The sequence below is a fragment of the Prionailurus bengalensis genome, chromosome A1 (genome assembly GCF_016509475.1).
Source record: "Prionailurus bengalensis isolate Pbe53 chromosome A1, Fcat_Pben_1.1_paternal_pri, whole genome shotgun sequence".
Lineage (NCBI taxonomy): Eukaryota > Metazoa > Chordata > Mammalia > Carnivora > Felidae > Prionailurus > Prionailurus bengalensis.
Genome location: NC_057343.1, coordinates 114616804 through 114636465, shown reverse-complemented (window position 1 = coordinate 114636465; position 19662 = coordinate 114616804). Strand labels below are relative to the sequence as shown.

At 45.9% G+C, this 19662-nt stretch overlaps 1 protein-coding gene across 3 annotated transcripts in view; it reads left to right on the top strand.

The window, feature by feature from the left end:
• The window catches only part of KLHL3 (kelch like family member 3), a 286330-nt gene extending 268332 nt beyond the window's left edge, over positions 1-17998 (top strand). For all 3 annotated transcript variants that reach the window (XM_043588624.1, XM_043588615.1, XM_043588633.1), the window contains 5 exons: positions 158-259; positions 3655-3783; positions 6836-6976; positions 9207-9350; positions 13307-17998. In XM_043588624.1, coding sequence (XP_043444559.1) covers positions 158-259; positions 3655-3783; positions 6836-6976; positions 9207-9350; positions 13307-13335 — 545 coding nt within the window. In that variant the 3' untranslated portion in view covers positions 13336-17998. The remainder of the gene's footprint in view (positions 1-157; positions 260-3654; positions 3784-6835; positions 6977-9206; positions 9351-13306) is intronic.
• Positions 17999-19662: the final 1664 nt, after the last annotated feature.

Sequence of the window (19662 nt, the reverse complement as noted above, 5' to 3'; positions counted from 1 at the left end):
TGAGGACATGCATCAGGGAGGTGCCCCAGGCTGCATGGCAAGGTAGAGGTGGTACTCAGCCATATCCCCAGGTTTCTGACCCTTCCCCCAGCCTCACACCAGATGAGTCCTCACCTCTCCTCATGAGTAAAAATCTTACAAGTCTCTGGTCTCCCAGGCCTAGCATCGGTGGAAGCCTATAGCTACAAGACCAACGAGTGGTTCTTCGTGGCCCCAATGAACACACGGCGGAGCAGCGTGGGTGTGGGTGTCGTGGAGGGTAAGGAATACCAGTGGGCGGCGGCCCGTCCCTGCCCCAGCCCACAGGTCTTGTCCCAGCACCCTGGCTCTATTCCTCCCATCACTGCTCTGAGTCAGGTTCAGGGATCCTGATGGAACAGATGAAGAAAGTTAAGGCGCAGATGGGTGCAGCTATTGGCTCATGCTAGCAGGTGGCCAGGTGTACTGGGGGGAGTAAGTGGAGCCTAAGGGGAGACACCAGCCTGTTGCTTTGGCTACTTATCAACAGTTGTGTTATAGGTTGAGGAATCTAGAGTCAACATAGAATGTAGGAGTATAATGTGGTGGGGTGAGGGTTCATTTTATTTAATTAGTTTGGTCCTCCTATTTATATGTTGAACATTAACACATTAACAGAGCCTCGAGTGAGGTGGGCATGTTTTCCCAGGTCTGATTACTGTCACTGCAGGACAGGTTGGTGGCAGAGTCCTGCTCAAGTCAGGAAAGGTGTGTGGCGTGAGGCAGGTGAGAGTAGTGAGATCCGGGGCCCAGTTAGGGCTCTGTGGTTTATAAATGGCTCTTTTATATATAAATTTTTTTCCCAAATCCTTTTGGAGGAGATAGGGCTTAGATTTTCTCCATTCTCCACATGGGGAAATGAAGTGCCAGAGGGGCAAGTGATATGCCCAACGTTAGTAAATAGCACAGCTGGTCCTTGAGCCTGGGTCTTCTGACTCCTAACTCCGTGCTCTTTCCATTGTGCTACACTCTTTCAGACCATTAGCAAACGCTGATGGGGATTTTATAAATATGTGTGAATTCACTGTATTAAAGCATAGAGTATTATTTGGAAAAAAAATGGTATACTTTATAGGATGACACTGATTCATTAATCTCTCCTGAAGTGGGAATGTAGCTGGAATATATGCATTTAGACATGTACGCAGGCATTCTCTCTCTCTCTCTCCCTCTCTCTCTGTCTCTGTCTCTGTCTCTCCCCGCCCCCGCCCCTCCCCCCCCATCTCCTATGCATCCACAAGAACACACTTACTTGCTTTAGGGAGAGTGTAATGTGCAGTGATTAGACAGACATTAGTAGAAATATTCTCTCTCACTGCATTTCTTGGTTTGTACCAGTATTGCATAAATTTTCATTTAGAAGTATATTATTCTAACATACTAAATAAGTCATTTTGGTGAGTGCAAGGATTTTGTCCTCCTCTCAAGATAAAATGTTTCTTGCAATCTCATCCTCCTGGTGGAAACAGAAATTGATTTGTCTGCCAAATATAAGTGCTTTGTCTAGCCACCTTCCCATTTCCTCCCTTGTTCCTCAGCCAGGAATACTAAACAATAGTGTAGGGGTTAAAAATAGCAAGTCCCTGTTAATAGACTCAAGGAGAAACCTTGAGTCGGTATTTTTTCAGCTGATGCAAGGTTAGGATGGTTGATGGCAGGTTAGAGAAGTTGCCTTCATGGTAGTGATTTGAAATACTCCCCTTGACAAGGGCTTGTGTGAGCATGTTCTGTGTGTGGAGGAAGTGCTGTCTTGTAGCGTGCCTGTTGAGACAGGGGACAGCCTGGGAATTTGTTGATCTTGTCCATTCTGAATTTGAAGCTCTTTGGCTGTGGGTCACCTTGGGGCTGCAGTGTGTCCTCCTCATAGCTTTGGTGAGAATGTTTCAGGAGGATTTTAAGGGGCCTCTGCTTCACCGTGGCCTTGGAGATAGGGCTCTCCACATGGTCACAGTCTTCCCTGCCCTCTCTCTGTCCTCTGTCATGGCTGTCTGGTCTGAATGACACTGGGGTTGTTCTCGGGAGCTCCGCATCTCCTCCACACCTGAATGACTTAGGTTTTGGCAAGCAGAGGGCAGCTGGTGGGCAGGTTGTTGCATCTTGGCCAGCCTATGTCATGGGAGCAGCCTGGACCCTGGAAGAGTTGTTGGGTCAGGAATCTGTGCTCTGGCTTACGTAAGGGCAGAACTGGGGAGGACGTGTCCCTTTTTTCTTAGAAGGGTCCCTGGAAAGGACTCTGGGGCAGAAAACAAAACCAGCCTCAATGATAGAAGAATAAATAATTAAAAACATTTTTGTAAATGTTTATTTATTTTTGAGAGAGAGACAGAGTGTGAGCAGTGGAGGAACAGAGAGAGAGGGGGACACAGAATCCGAGGCAGGCTTCAGGCTCCGAGCTGTTAGCGCAGAGCCCGATGTGGGGCTCAAACTCACAAACCGTGAGATCATGACCTGAGCTGAAGTCACACGCTTAACCGACTGAGCCAACCAGGCACCCCAGTAATTTTATATTTGATATGACAGCAGTTTGAGCTTCTTTCTAATTTAAAAAAATGGCACACTTCCAAATAGTAGTTTTATTTTTGGTATTTCTCCCTCAGGAAAGCACATAATGACAAAAATAAAAAAAGCACCTCATTTGGTTAGTAACTCTATTAAGTGGATTTGCATTTGGCAGTGTTTATTTAGTCTACAGTTAGTGTTTGAGATCCTTATTATAACTCCATTACTCCCCATAGGTCTGAGGCCTAGGCCTAGGTGAGGTAGGACTGCCCCTACCACACACACACACACACACACACACACACACACACACACGTGGGGGGGGGGAGGGAGAGACAGAGAGAGAGAGAGAGAGAGAGAGAGAGAGAAGGGAGGGAGGGAGGAAGAGAAAGAAGAGACCCTTCATGTTTGAATCTCTGCTCTAGGGGAGCTGAAATGCTGATTTCCTGCCCCTCGTCCAACCTCATATGTCCATCCCCAGGCAGAAATGATGCCTTTAGATAACAACTTACGGTATTTTTATTTATGCGTAATGGTGTTTCAGTGATCTTGTGCATGGCTTAAAGATCACAAAGGAGCCTATCGATGAATTCCAGCCACCCCAGCCCAGATTGCACACACCATGCTGCGTCCACATGTTCCATTTGCTGGAATTGTGGATGGAGCACACGAAGTATGGTAAAGTCACGGTTTGGGTTCTCACTGAAGAATATCTTCTCATATTTGTTTTGTCTGCTGTTGTAAGCCATTAGCCAAAAGTCAATCTGCCTGCCTGTAGCTGGGCCCCACTAGCTTTTTATTTCTTGGGTGCCTTATTCTGGAGAAGATCTAATATAGTTCGCTAGCAAGAATATGCTGAGCCACAGTGGTGCCAGGCCATAGCTTTGCATTGGGTATTTAGGGTGCTTATTTAGAAAGATGCTCTGAACTGCATTAAGGAGCCTCATGGCTTAAGAGGAAGTAGAAGGCAGAATTGTGAAGAATGCATAGTCTGGTTTGTGGTCCCTCTGGAGGAAAGGGGCCCTGAACTTTCATGGCGATGAAGGTGCCCCAGTGGGTTAACGATGGAGTTTCAGCCAAGCTCCAGTTCTGTGCCACTGTCCCTGCCACCACCCTCAACCACTTTGTCTGTTCCAGGGAAGCTGTATGCTGTCGGGGGTTATGATGGGGCTTCCCGCCAGTGCCTGAGTACCGTGGAGCAGTACAACCCAGCAACCAATGAATGGACCTATGTGGCAGACATGAGCACCCGCCGCAGTGGCGCAGGTACGAGGAGCCTCAGGGCGCAGGCTATGTCTGATCCACTCCCAGGTGGGTCCGGAGACCAACAGTTGAACATTCTTCCTTACTTCACCTTCCCATTCTTTGCTTTTAACGTCTGTATTCCCACTGGCACCTTTCCAGCTCGACACAAGCACTTACATGTTAACCTCTCGCAGGGAATATTCTCTTCACCATCATCCCTTCCATCTCTGTGGAAATAACTGCATCCCTGAAAAGTGAAGGCTTGCTGCGTGCCAGGTGCTGTCCTAATAAGCACCTTCAATTTATTTAGTCCTCACCACTGCCCCTAAAAGGTAGACACAACATAAATTCCACTTAACAGAAAGTAAGTTGACCGGGGGTGAGTAATTTGCTCAAGGTCATATAACTGGTAGAGTCAGGATTTCTACTCCTTTCACCCGTTTGGCCCTCCCCCTGGCAACTATCAATCTGTTCTCTGTATTGTGGGCTTTGATTTTTTTTTTAAGACTCTACATATAAGTGGACATCATATGTTATTTGTGTTTCTCTGTCTTCTTTTACTTAGCATAATGTCCTCAAGGTCTTTTTTGTGTGTGCATTTTTTTTCTTTATTGTATTTTTAAGACTAAATTGTGTTCTCACTTTATAGTTCCAAACACATGACTACTTGCTCAGCATTCCTTAATGCTATTTTAATATTATTCAAAAACTTTTGTGTGCTCACTAGTTAGAAAACAAAAAGGTGTATGGTCCCATTTAAGAAGCATTTGTATGTGGAATACTACTTTTAGTGAGATTGTGTTTGCTGACTCTGACAAGTTGGCCCTCCTTGAACACGGAGCAAATGCCTGGAAGTCAGGAGGCCTATGCTCTAGTGTTGAGTCTGCTAGAACTTGCCATGTGACTTTGAGCAAGTCCCTTCCCCCTTTCTGGCTTCTGATTCCTCAGATGTGAAATGAGTGGGCTGCAGTAGGTGTTCCCCAGGGGCTAGTTCAATGCACACATATCATGGTTCCTCTCCCTTCCTAGAGCTCTTTTAGTAATTTTGGTTTAGAGAGTCTTGGTAGAGTCTTGTTTGTACTTCCTAGGAATCTTCTGTGACTTTAGGTGTGAGAGCAAGTTCAAAGCTCAAGGATGTAGGGACAGCTGAGGAGGAGTGGAATGGCACCGAGACATGGGGCTGCTTCTAGGAGCATCTCAAGCAGCAAGTGTGGAGGGGCAGCCCTGTGTGGAGCCCCTAGCACAGACCGGCCCCATCTGCCATAGATCTGCCTCTGGAGGCGAACTGCTCCATCTGTGCCAGGCTGCCCAGGCCTTGTTACTGTGTGGAGTTCACTAGGGCTGCTCTGGCCCTGGATGGTGGCAACTCTACTGGCCGTGGCACTGGGTGACCTCAGTTTAGGGAATGCTCCCTCTCCCAGAGGTGGACTCTTGACTCAAGTTACTGTCAGAGCCCTGGCCTCAGGCTCCCAGGTCAGCTTTTGTTATATGCTTCACATCCCTAAGATTAGGGGAAGCCTCACCTCTGGAGTTGAGAACCTGCATGGTGGGTGTTCTTTGGTGGCTGAAGAACCAGACTTTGGCCTCTGGCTACTTCTGGCCCTTTGAAGTGCTGGGAGCCATGGTGGCTTTTAGGTCCAGGAGACATCAGTGTGAACATTTGTGGAAGAGGCTGTAGAAGGGCAGGGGAGACCCTGAGGACCTGGAATGCTGCTTTCTTTTTCAAGAGTGTGTGAGCAGTGCTCACAGATGGTTGGAGGAGGGTAAAGAGGCCATGACTGGAACCCAGGCTCTGCTAGTTCTGGGAGAGGGGCAGATGAGGCTGCTTTGGAACACACTGAATTTCATTATACCCAAGTCCGTTGGATAGCCATTGTTGATACAACACCACCATCTGCTGTTAGTTTAGGGCAACTGTGAGGAACCACCAGCACAACCAGCATAATTGCTAGATGGGATTTTACATATTTTGGCATTCAAACAAGGACCTAGTACCATCAGGCACAGGGAAATAGTCTGAATAGTATAGGGTCCTTGTCCATGTGAAGTTTATATCCTAGAAATTGAGTCTTTGGGTCTGACACGTGGCTGCACATCCCAATCACCTGAGGTACCTTTTCTGAGTCCCAGCCAGTGTCTCTGGGAGGGAGGCCCTGGGAATCTATATTTTCAAAATCTCTCCACCTGATTGTGATGCAGCCTGTCATGGGGCGAGGTAGCCTGTGTGCCATGTTGCTTTGCAAATGGGAGAACTGAGGCCTGGAAAGGGGAAGTTTCACCCGGCAGCAAGTTAGAGACACACGTCCAGACCTACGTGTCCCGGACACCAGGTCTGTTGCTGTTTCCACTCCCCTTCCTTCTGTGACCTGCACTGAAGGGTTTTAAAAGAAGACACTGAATCCTGTACACGATGCCATGCTAGAAGCAAGCTCGGGCCTATCAACATCGGGAGTGATGTAATGTCCCTCTACAAGATAAGAGGAGAGTGTGTGGCAGAAAGGACGGGTTCTACTTTGGGGCATGCAGGGAGGTCTGCGCAGTAATGATGGCAGTGCACCTGCTACGCGGCTAGTTGCCAGGTTTAACTCCTCTTACTCAACTAGTATAATTGAAGGCTGAGGAATACGAGTAGGAAGACTTGGCAACACAGACAGGCCAACGGGAGGACAGATGTAATTTTACCGTCTGGAGATAACTTCTTCTAATGTTTTGGAGGATTTCTTTCAGCCTTTTTTTTTTTTTTTACTTTATTTCTTTGCATAGGAACCCTCTCTCCCCATTTTATACATACATGGTCACATACGTGTTACATATGTATGTATATTTATGTTTCTCTAAATAGATACAGGGTCATTTTCTCTTTGTATTTAGGGAATTCTCAGATTGACAGTTGTAGGAGGCAGGTAGGGTGTCATATTTGTTTTATGGATGAGGACACTGAGGTCGAGGGGAACAGAGCAGGACTCCTCATGTCACCCTGCTGGTGACAGTTGCCCAGGACTGGACGCCAGGCCTCCTGGTTTCTGGTCGTGGTAGCCAGCTTGAGGCTGGGACACTGTACTCTGCCTTTCAGGGGTCGGGGTCCTCAGTGGACAGCTGTATGCCACAGGCGGGCATGACGGGCCCCTGGTGAGGAAAAGTGTTGAAGTTTACGATCCTGGAACAAACACCTGGAAGCAGGTGGCGGACATGAACATGTGCAGGCGCAACGCAGGTAATATGACCGCTCTTTCCTTCTGTCCTTGCGGGGTTTGGGAGTGAACACTAGCTCCAAAAGAAAAGCAGAAGGGAGAGACTCCCAGAACCTGGGCCCAAGCTTGTACCTCACACAGGAGTATCCCTTTGCCAGCTAGGCTCTGGGCTGGGAGAGGGGAGAGCCAGGGACCACAAAAGCTAGCCACAGGGTCCCCTATGTAGATGCAGGGGGTTCTTCCTCTTCCAACAAAGGGTGATGACTTTGTGCACACATGGACACAGACCCAGACAAGCCCTCCGATTACTGTCAAAGCCCCCTGTCCAATGGCTCTGTTGGGTAGCTAAGCACAAGGCTGTGTGGACATGGTCAGGCAATGATGCTTGCTTCTATCTTTTCTTTGCCACTACCTGGTTCTGAGAACCCCTCACTTCCCACCTGAAACCCATCTCCTTCCTTTTAGGGGTAACCAGTCCCCTTATTCATTCTCTGGTGGGAACACTTCCCATTTTCCTTGCTTTGTGCTTCTGTCTCTCTGTCCCTTCCCCTTTTCTTTCCTGTGGGAATGATTTATCTTAGAGGGTTTAGATTTTTATTCCGGGAGCCTGACATCCCTATTAAACTATTTCCTTTGACAACTTTGTCTCCTGGCTCGAGTCCTTTGTTATTATACCTTACTTTATCCTCTTTACTCTATGAAAGTGTTGACTTAGCTTAGCTTCCCAGGCTGGAAAGACAACTAGGTGACTTTCTGGCAGATTTATTTCCTTTATATCAAGTTACCAGTTTGCTAAATTCATTTGTAGCTCACATGTTGAAAGTGTAAACAGAGGAGAGTTATTAATTTGCCCATTGCCTAAGCCCGCCATGATGTAACTTGGCACTTGGCCTTAAACCACATGAGCAAGAGATTATAGACACTCGAGGGATTACCTAACACAGCTAGTGTGTCTTGAGTCCAAAAATAGATGTGTGTATATGTACACATTTACATACAGATATTTCTGTTTTTTAATAGCAAAAGTGGAATCACACTGTGATGCTATTTTATAATCTCCTTTTCCAATCCACTTTAAAATCTTCCATGAATAACTTATTATAACATGAAATATATTTACATGATATTTTAAATGGCTATATCATAATTTGAATAACTAATCTACTGTTGGACATTTATTTCCATCTTTGCTATCAGTAACGCTTTTGTTATTACAAATGGTCCTTTGGCTAATCAGTGCACACATCTAAAATTATTTCTTTAGAATAAAAGTCTAGAAGTAAAATTTTTGAGCCTGAGTGAGCATACGTGCTTTCACTACCATCCAGGAAAGTGGTACGTTTTATCTTCTCACCAGTGTTTGAGATATATCTTCATCAATACTTATAATTACAACTTTTTGAACATCACCAACCCCTTAGTCTCATTTTGAAAAAAGACATGTATGTTGGACTATGGCCTCTTAATTAAAAAAATTTTTTTTTAATATTTATTTTTGAGAGAGAGAGAGATACAGAGCATGAGCAGGGGAGGGGCAGAGAGAAAGAGAGACAAAAGAATCCGAAGCAGGCTCCAGGCTCCAAGCTTTCAGCGTAGAGCCTGACAATGGGCTCAAACTCCCAAACTGCGAGATTATGACCTGAGCCAAAGTTGGACACTTAACTGACTGAGCTCTTGATGAGCAAAATAACAGTTTCCTACCCTTGAGTCCCTGCTGCATGAGACCTTGCCCTCAAACCAGCCCTCGGTGAGATCAGAGCAGGAGGGATGCCTGGTCCCTGGGAGCTTTGTGTAGATTTAGACTTAAGTAGTGCAAAGGCATCACAGACGTAGCCATAGCCACACAAGAGGGATCTAACAACATTTATCAGGGAAAACTTAGAAGCAGAGCAGTAGTACTGTGGGTGAGGTTCCCTTAGTCTGGGCATGAGAGGTCTGCATGCACCAGTAGGCAATGCTCCCGTAGAGAGGGGCCCATCCTGGTAAGCTCTAAGTACTGATAGGGTCAGGGACCAGGAACTGTCCATGGGACATGTAGCAGTGATTCCCCCTTTTTAGAAAGGGGGATCCTCGGAGCCCAGTGGCTGTTGTCAGCATGTCCTTCGGTTGAGCACAATGAGACCGAAGAACTAGCTCGTGGAGCTACCTTGAAAGGGAGGAGGAGCAACTCCAGGGCCATCCAGATCTGTCTCCCATCCATTCCCATCACTGGTGACTCCTGCTGTAATGTCTCCTCTGGCCTCTGGTTCACAGGGGTGTGTGCAGTGAATGGGCTCCTGTATGTGGTTGGAGGGGATGATGGATCCTGCAATTTGGCTTCGGTGGAGTACTACAACCCTGTCACCGACAAATGGACGCTGCTGCCAACCAACATGAGCACGGGGCGGAGCTACGCAGGTCAGTGCGCTTCACTCCGACTCCACCCTCATCTCACCCCACCCCTGCGCAGAGGGTGTGCGTTGGGGGTGGAGGTGAGTTTGCTGAACTTGGGACTAAGCACCTTCTCCAGAAAGGGCAGATAATTGTCACATGTCACCCACCACTCTTCCATTCTGTGCCCATGACACATACCCATAATTAGCACTGTTTTCCCCCAGCAAACCTGAAGGTAGCCCCAGAATTCTCTTTGACACCTGTGTTCCAGGGAGCCGCTTCCAACTACTCTGATTTGTCGTAAGAGGTTTTAGAATTTCATTGTCATTTCTGGGCTCCTAGATAGAGTAAGAAGTAAGTTCTTGCCTTACACAAGTTTAATTGGAAAGATAAGGTCTGTCTACATGAAATAGGACATACAAGGTGATGTCCACATAACTTCTAAATGGAATGTGCTCTGCTGTACATATTTTAGGACACAACAGGTGACAACTTCCTGGAGGAAATGGGGCATGATTAAACTTTGGGGGGGGGGCTCCCATCATACAGCTCGCTGCCCTTTGCCAGGTTCTCCCTCCCTGTACCACAGGGCAGTGTGTTTGGTACAGCGTGTACATTTGCTGTCATCTTTTCAAGAACCTTCTGGATGAATGGGACTGTATCTTTCCATTTTATAGATGATGAAATTGAGGTTTGGAGAGTCTTAAGGAACCTGCCCAAGACCACATGGTTTTAAAAAAAATGGCGAAGTCAGAATTCAGACTCCAGTCTGACTCCTGAGCCCATGTCCTTTGTACTACCCCAGCTGAGAGGGAGAAACTATTCCGGGCATGAGGCTGGAGGGAGGAATAGGAATGAAGCCAATGTAGAGGCTCATTCCTGGGGAGTGTGTGATGGGTTTGGTGAGGCCTGGGAGGTCGGACCACAGTGGGTACTGCTGATGGCAGGGGCATGTAGCCCTGCTCCTTGTATCTCGTCTTCCAGGAAGTGGAATAGTTAGGGCTAACAGTTATTGACTGAGCACAGACGAACATGCCAGGCATTACCCTACGTATTCTACAATCACTATCTCCTTTAGTCTACCCCACGACTCCCAACAGCATTCTTATTCCCTTTTTATATTAGAAGGTCAATCACTCTGTCTTGTTTGGATTTCTGTGCAGAGGAAGATTGTACCATGCAGGCTTAAAGGGGCTCCTATCACATTTTGTCAAGACAGGTCCTCAATTGCAGCAAACTTAATTTATTTTTTTCCTCGTGTAGGATTTTTCTCAACTAAATATAAAAGATGCTAGAGTTATTTTGGTCTTAGAGTGAGTGATTCTTTTCTCAAGATTAATTATTAAAACGAGTACTTTCATTTTCTTTTCAAAGAAAATGTAGTGGCAAGACCAGGGCATTTTCGAGTACGAGGCAGCAAGGCCAGTGAGGGACCCTCCCTTGGCTCTTATTGGGCCTTAATGAGAGGGGAAGGTTTAGGTATAAGTGGTTAGAATTTCATATATGTTCTGAATATTTCATGTCCACTCCTTTATTGTCTGTCCCCTCTAGAAGCAGGTGAGAAGGATACAAGCAAACGTGCAATTTGTGTTAAAGTCCATTGACTGAGTGAATCCATTTTTTTTTAAGAATCTAAAGAAATGGTCTGAAATGCAGAGATTTATGGATAATTATTGTTTGGAGTATTATTTATGATAGCAGAGGGCAGAGAGCTACTTAGTGTCTGCCATCAGGAAGTAGTTAAACTGTGGAATATTTTTACAGTGGAAGTGTTCTTAATGTCATAAGAACATGTTTGTGACAGACTGTTAGGTTAAAAAGGGAGAATGCACAAAGTATGTACCACTTGAGCTCACTCAGGTAGTCCTGGGGTCACAGACGTTTGAAGAGCTACCACCTAAAAAAATGGATATTGGAATCAGATCTGAATTTGAGTTCCAGTTCTGCTACTTGCCCTGGAGACTCTGGGGTGGGTAATCGGTCTGAGTGAACCTCTTGTATTCTCATTTGTAAAATGAGAATAAAATCATACCACATCTCTTACAACTTGTGTGCGGTAATACGTGGAACACTTAGTACTGTGCCTTCCCTGGCACGTAGCATCCCCTTGGTAAATGATCAGGATTATTTTTAGAAGCCAGGAAATAGTCCAAAAAACATTAAAAAAACATAAAGAAAATTTTTTAAATGGTGATTCTTTTTGTATGAAGGGATTAGAAAATTTCTTTTCCTTGTGTTCTTCTGCATTTTCCAAATTTCCCATAATGAGAATATTTTACTTTTATAATCAAAAGAAGTTTATATAAAAAAGCAATATAGGAACCTACTTTAAAAAAAAAAACGCTGCATTATGAAAGAGATTCCTGAGGTGCATGCAAGATGTTCTCAGGGTCAGGCAGCCCATCTGGGTCTGGAGACTCTGCTGTTGCCCACCTCAGAGCTTTTCTGCCTTCACCTTTATCCAGAATTCATATGCAATGGATATCTTAGCACAATCTCACCACATGGGTATCCTGGCATTTCTTTTAGCATTGTTCTCTCAATCTCATCTGCAACCAGATTTTATAGCCATGGGAATATGTTGAAGCGAGGCTCTAGTTACGCTGTACCAGTAGACCTTACCTGTAAATTAGGGTTTTGTTCAGTTGCAGATATCAGAAAAACTGACAGGTTCTTGCTTAAATAAGGAAGGCGTGTTATTTGTCTTAGGCAGAAAGAAGTCTAGGGCTGGCCAAGGGGCTCAGACTGTCGTTGGAGAACCAGGTTTCTCCTCCCTTTTCTCTTTTGCCAGCTATACCAGTAGTTGCCGCTGCTGCCTTGGGCCCTATGTAAGCATCCTCTGAGGTGGGACAAGGGACACAGGCACATCTGCAGCACTGGCAGATGTGCATTGACAATGGTCTTGGCCGGGACTGGGTCACATGGCACTTCCTGCTGCAAGGGAGTCTGGGAAGCTGAGTGTGTACGGTGCTATTCTCTACAATAGAGGACAGCATGGAGAAGGGAAGTTGGATGAATCAAGCGACGGTATCTGCCACATTACAGAGATTCTAGGGTCATCTGTGGATTCACAAAGTTAGCTGTGGAGGATGGTTCAACTTGGCTAAAACCGTTAACACACACAGACATGTCTGGTTTGGTTTTTTTTAAGTTTATTTATTTTGAGAGAGATCACGTGTGAGAGTGGGGGAGGGGCAGAGAGAGAGAATCCCACGCAGGTTCCAAGCTGTCAGCAACAGAACCTGATGTGACACTTGATCCCAAGAACTGTGAGATCATGACCTGAGCCGAAATCAAGAGTTGGAAGCTTAACCGACTGAGCCCTGCTTTGAGGCACCCCTGGAGTGTTTTTCCAAGTAGAATTTAGCCTTAGAGGGGTCTTTCAGTTGGGTGACCTTAAATAGTATGGGAGCTGAGCCTAAAGAGGTAAATGGACTTGCCTGAGGCCGGAGTGCAGCTTGAGTGGTGGCAGAGCTACAAGTGGAATTCGGTTTATCTTACTTCCATGAAGTCAGTCCAGTGTTCTTTTCACTTCATATTCAGTGTCTCCTAAAAGTAGGTACGAATCACTGTCACTTCTCTTACAGTGATACAGATGTAGATCTGTGGAGCTGCCTCTGGGGGTCTGGTGAAGGTGCTGAGTGTTGGTCAGCTGAGTCCTGGGATCGGGAAAGGAGTTGTTACCATAGAAACTGTGTACCTGTGATGATGCAGGGGCTGGGGGTGGGAGACCACTAACCTGTGGTGTTGAAGGACCGTGCTTGTGAGTTCAAGTATCTTGCTGGGAGTTGGCCATGAGAGTGGGAAAGTGCCAGCCACTGGCCGGCAGCCTGAGTCCACAGGCCCTTCCGTGTTTGGATACAAACATGCCCCTTTCCCTTGCCTGGGGCCCTTGGGATGGCTTGGACTCATGAACTCCTTGGGACTCTGAATAACTTTGGAGAAGCTAAGTTTCTAACTCTCTCTCCTCTTCATCTTAGGTGTTGCTGTGATTCACAAACCCTTGTGACCCCAACTCCCACTGCCAGGAGGTGTGGGAGGGGAGGGGTGCTGCCTGTGACTGACAACGGCAGCACCATGATGCTGGGGGGCCACTTGCTGCAAGAGTCTGCGGTGGAGCCTGAAGTGCCCTCCTCCCCTGTGGCAATGTGGCAAAGTGCGTCCAGCGTGAAGGCTGGTGACCTGCCTCCTCCCTGAGCAGTGGGTTCCTGACAGCTCCAGCACCTTTGGGCTTTTTATGTGTGTTTCTATGGGAATACCTGAGAACCTGAAGTGTGTGTATATGTGCGTGTGTGTGTATGTGTGTAGACCATGGTGTTTCACTAAGTTGGGGATGTGTGACAATCTACTGGATTTCTTTACTACTGATCCTTCTATGCTAAAAATCAAATCACAGAAACCTCTCTTCTGGATTTGCCCCGTGGGAACCCTGAGATGACTAAAGCTGCTGTCTTCTGGAGGCCAGAAATGTCCAGAAGCAACTGGTGAGAGGGGCATTGCCCTGACCATGCCCACATACTGGCCTTGACTACTGGCACTGTCTGCAAAAGAGCTGGGCATTCTTGAATCTGTACCATGCCCTCTTTGTGCTAGAACTGGGAACAGATGGGTTCCCCAGCCCCTCCCTGGGCTCTGCTCCAGGAAGCAGATGACAACTGCCTAATCCTTGGGCCACTGGTCTTTGATGTGTGGATTCAGGTTAAGGAGAGTTTGTGTCTCTTCAGCTGGGAAAACTAGCTCTTTGGAGAAGCCCTGAGTGACACTGGAGAAAAAAAAATCTATATATACATGAAAAACAAAAACAAAACAACAAACCAAAGTGGTAAGGTAGTTCCTGCCTAAAATGGTCTGAGTGGATCCTATTTCTGAGTTTTCCTGTGATAGGACAGACCCCCATATATACTGGTTATCTAGGCTTAAATTATTCACAGCATCCCATTTTACTCTCAAAAGTGTTCTGGTTTGGAGGATAAATAAAGGGTCATCCTACCTCCAAACTCAGAGATAGTTTTGCCCCTGCTTTGGGTGGGGTCATGTGTGATTTAGGTGGACACGGATGACTTCAAAGGAGTATATATCAGCTGGGGCTGGCCCCCAGCACTTGATGGCAGTGGTCAATTGGCCAAGTCTGTCCAATGTCCTCATCTTCCTTTTCTTGTGCTCTCCCCCTGTTCCAGGGCCTGTACCCTTTCTCCATCCTTCGGAATCCTCCCCTCCTTGTTTTTCCTGAGAGGGAGGAGATGGTGGTAAATGCCCTGGATGAGTGATCTCTCTCAGGGATATTTACATTTTAAAAGAGGAGCTTGATAAGAGCTTTGATAATTCACAAGTAAAAATTAAGGGCAGGACTTCAAGCATCTGGAGGGGGCAGATATTTAAGGGCATATGGAATCATTTTCATTGAAAGAAAGAAAAAGAAAAGAAAAAGGAAGGAAAGAAAGAAAGAAAGAAAGAAAGAAAGAAAGAAAGAAAGAAAGAGAAAGAAAGAAAAAGAAACAAAAGAAAGAAAGAAAGAAAGAAAGAAAGAAAGAAAGAAAGAAAGAAAGAAAGAAAGAAAGACTTTCCTAAAGGAGCAAGTCGTTTATGTTGGAATTTGTGGCATCAGGAGGGAAGGCCTTGTGTCTGGAAAGTTGTGTCACACCGTGGGGGCTGGAGTTTAACCCTCCCTGATTTGGGGCCCACTTACAGGAGCCAAAGGGCTTTCTGAAACCTGATGTTAGACTTCTGATATACCTGGGGTACTTCCAAGCAGATACTGCAGGAGACTGGCTTCCCCCCAGCTCACCCCTGCAGTTAGGAAGCCACTAGCCTCCCTAGCTGGTTGGCTGCTTTGTGTATTTACTGTATATTTTTTGTGCACTAAACACTCAACTTTCCTGAAGAAGAAATGTCTTCCGATGTTGAGCGGATGTTATTTCAGTGAGACATTTGGAGAGCAGCACCAAGGCATCCAGAATGTTTAGCGGCTTTGGGAAGAGGCTAAACTACCAGTAGCTTTGTTGGGCCTGGAGGAAATGTCTCTAAAGCAATCAAAGCATGCCTTCAGTTGGGTGCTGTGTTCTCAGCTGGCCCTGGAGATGGCTGGTTTCAGAGCCCTGCCTGGCTCTGGCTTGGAAGCTGATGGAATGAGCGTTTGTTGCAATTGTTCTTCCTCTCTGTCAGAGGAAGGTTTGGGACTTTGTTATGGTGTGCGGTGGGGATGAGGTTGGGGGTTGGGGTCCGATATGTGCTATTCATACAGCTCCCAACTTCAGATTAAAGGTGCACTTCCCACCCATTTCCCAACACCCAGGAGCTGGACTTCCATGCTTTTGTGGGGGACATTATGTTTTTCATCTTCCCTGAGAGCTAGCCAGCCCTGTTTTCTGCTTTCGGAGTTTTGCTATTGGTTCCACCTCCCATCTCCCTTTCCGGAAGCACTGCCCCCTGCTGGTAGTACCGCTGAGGCCATGTTCATTTCATCCTCGAGTGTCCTTTCTCACGGGGACTAGAACACTGGTATGTCACCACCAAAAAGCCAGTCTGCTCTGGCTGCCCACAGATGCCATTTAAAACCTGCTGTCTCTTTATCACCAGGTACGATTCTCTCTCTAGTGGACACAACAAACTTGTTTTCAAGTCTGTGCTGGCCATGTGGTAGGCGAACCCTTCACCCCCGCATCGGGGTGGCTGCCAACTGCTTGTGAATGCAACTTTGCCGCTGGTAAATCTGAAAGCTGATCACAGTAATGAAATGGAATTGCAGCCCAAGGTTAGAAGCAGCTTAGACGCCACTTGGATACTGATTTGGACAACACGGAAGTCAGACTCTGAATTCCAAAGTTCTTTCTCCTAAGTACCTAATGGCATCTTTCTTTCTAAAAAGTTGCAGTATTATGCAAATGACAGTGACCTCATTTTCTGCTATGCAATAAGAATACTTAATTCTCTTTCATGACAAACCAGTTGCAATATCCCCCAGCATGCTTTTTGAGCTCTCTTACTTTGATATCTGTTGTGTAATGTTTGTATATTCCTGAGCCAGATCCTTTCAAAGATTGCCTTTTTATAAAATTGAAGCTAAAGCTTTCAGGCTAAAATTTTAATGTAGATATTTTTATAAGATAATTTTTTAGGATATTTGAATTGATTTTTATTATCCATGATGATGAAATGTTCTGTTCCATTAGTCATTCACTATCATAGTTCATGGCTGTAGCTATTTTCCCTTTGTTTCCCACTCTCCAAAAACTGATTTTTCAGTAGTTCTCCAGAGATGAGTCTCTTTGACTTTGAGTCCTCTTTCTCAGACCATATTCAAGGGAGAGTGCCAGAAAACTCAGTCACTGGTGTTTCTTGAATTGCTTAGGGACTAATGTTTAGCCTGACTTGGCAATTAAGCCATCTAGATTGCCTGTCCACTTTTTTTGGAGTTGGCTTTCTCTGTAGGGGTGAGGCTGGTTGGCCCATCTCCTGGTGGCTGTCACTGCCTGGCACTAAGCTGGGCGCACTGTGGCATGGTTTCGCTCCAGAGAAAGCCCTGCCCTCCAGTACATACTCCCAGGGGTTTCCTAGGTCCAGCAATCCAGTCCTCATTCTTTTCGATCTCCTCGTTCTTCTGAAGCTTCTACCAGCTAAAGGCCTTTGTTGCTGGATGATGTCCCTTTTGGAAGTACCTTGTCTGTGAACTTTAAATGAGGGGTCACTCTTCATGATCTTTAAGAATGTGTTTAGCATATGCTTTACAGATGCTCACACTACACCTGAAACTTGTTTCTTGAGCTGTGTCTGTACTCCCAGGCTCTACTTTGTGTATTTATCTGCCATTAGCCTCATTAAAAAAAAAATCTTTATTTTTATTATTATCGGGACAGGTGCCATTTGAATTGCCTCCATGCTCCCCATTTGCACCTTGTTGGATCAGGTTGGGAGGTTGAGCAAACTCGTATTCTAAGCTGGAGTTTTTAAGGCTTTGTTTGCCTGGAGAAGCAAGGAGGTTGGAATGTATTATTATTTTTTTAAGTGTTTGCACTATTTAGAGTCCTAAGCCCCTCATGTTTAGCTGTGCTGTGTGTGCTGTGTGACCAAGCAGGTGAGCCAGCAGCACTTTGGACATTTGGGAATGGAAGAGACTTCTTCCATAGTGGATAATCACAACCTTGTAGCCCCTGCACAGCCTTTGTCATGGGGCTGAGTGACGTGTGGGTGTGGCATCAACCCAGGCAGGAATGCATGTGACTGTGGCATTTGAAGAAACAAATTGCCCTAGTACTATGTTCTTGCCTCTGCTTGAGATTGAAAATTATTTCCCCCCCTTTATGGTGGCAATAAAGGACCCTTGTTGGACTTCTTGTTTAATTTGTATATGATGTAGGAAATACTTCGAAAGAAGACTCAAGACACTGAATGTGTATGTCTGTGTGGGTGCTCTGTCCATGTGGTTGTCCATAGGCAGGCAGACTTGATGACTAACAGCCTGTTAACACATTGCATCCGTAAGGTCCTTGCTTTGGTATTCTCTGCTAGGATGTTAGAGACCATATATCTTGTAAAAGAACGCTCATCATGTGCTCCATCAGTTACAGTGATAGCTGAAGAAACTGTTACTCAAATGTATTATTTTAACAGGAATCAAGTTCTAGTTTCCCATACTCTATGTGACTTTAATTTTAATAAAATCTGAACTGTGAAAACTTTTCTCAGTATTTAATTTCTATACTCCAGACTGTCCACTGTATCTCAGACATGAAAAGGACAGACTTATTCCCATGTATCTTCAGATGAGGCCCTTCTTCAGTGAGGCTCAGAGAGGCCAGTCCCTTCAGTAGGTGTTGGGTGGTGTGGGCAACTGTCCAGTGATATGTCAGGTGGGTGGGCTGGTCTCAGGCACATGAAAGAGGAAACAGAGATTTGGCTACAAATAAACATCTATTTTTTAAAGTTTGTTATAAGACCTGGAGATTTTACAGGTGTTATGTTTTGATTATAAAGTATATGAATGTTAGTTATATTTTATTAAATTTGTACAACTTTTGAATGTTTATAAAATATCAACATATATGAAATAACAAAATTTATTTATTGAGTATTTATTATGTGCCAGGCACTTTTCTTAGTGCTTGGCTTCTCTCAACGCATTTAGTTCTCCTCATGGTCTTCTGAGTTACTATTATTGTCTTCATTTCACCAATGAAAATATGAAATGCAGAGTGGTTAGGTAACTTGCATGAGGTAGCAGTGGTACAGAGGGATGGAGCAAGGATACTGGTTGCTGTCTGAGGTCGTGTCCTCAGACAAAGTCAAAGCTGTTGCTACAGCCTTGAGGAGGTAATGAGGGGAAGAGGAGGTGCCAAGGAGCACCTAGGCGTCCTTGTGAAGTGCAACATGGCTCAAGAAGAATACCGAAGCCCAACTTGTCTGGCCAGTTGGACCAACGATGTCCCCGTTTTCTATTAATGGTAAATAATCATATTTATTAGTGTGATGATAGTAGCAGTAGCCACATCTGATGATGTACTTATTTTACACCAGACACTCTGCTAAATGCTTTAGAACTTGATCTTTAATCCCCGTGACAACCTCTGAGGGAGGTGGCGTTGCCTTTTGGAGGCTGGACATTTTCTGTCGGCTGCTCTGCCTTGCCCCTTTTCCAGCTCCTCCTCTTGAGTAACTGTGGTCACCAGGAGTCCAATCTGAAGAGTAAAAGAACCTGCTGAGCTGGGCTTCACCATATGGGAGGTGAGCCTGTTAGTAAGTGTGCCTAGAGGCTTGCCTTGGCTGCAGTTCTTAAATCCACCTCCTCAGGGACCTGGGCTCCCTTCTGGTTAACAAACTGTACAGTTGCAGGATCCTTCAGCATGTGAGTGGTTCTGCCCAGTTCCAGGTGACTGATGGACAGCTCAGAGGGGTCAGGCTCATCTCGAAGCTAGAGAGACCCAAGGGACAAGTGGCGGCCTCTTGGCTAGATCCCTCCCCAGATTTGGAAAAGTGGATTTTTAGCCCCCAGAGGACACGGTGTGCTAGACTTTGTCTGCATCTCCAATGCCTGTCTCAGCACTCGGGAAATAGTCACAGGAGAGGAAGAAAAGCATGTGAGGAGTACTCAAATGGTGGCAAACAGCAGGTAGAGTATGGGGTGCCAATGGGAGCTGGGGTGGGGAAGGAGAGAGAAACATGGGCACCCAGAGAGAACGGGGGACAGACTCATAGACACGTGGGAAAGGGGTGTGAGATTCCCACCGAGCAAGAAGAGAATGAGACACACAAAGAGACAGGGAGAGAAACATCATGAGAAAGATGCCTGTATGTGCCCATGCACACGCACACGTGCACGCACACAACCAGAGATGCCACTCAT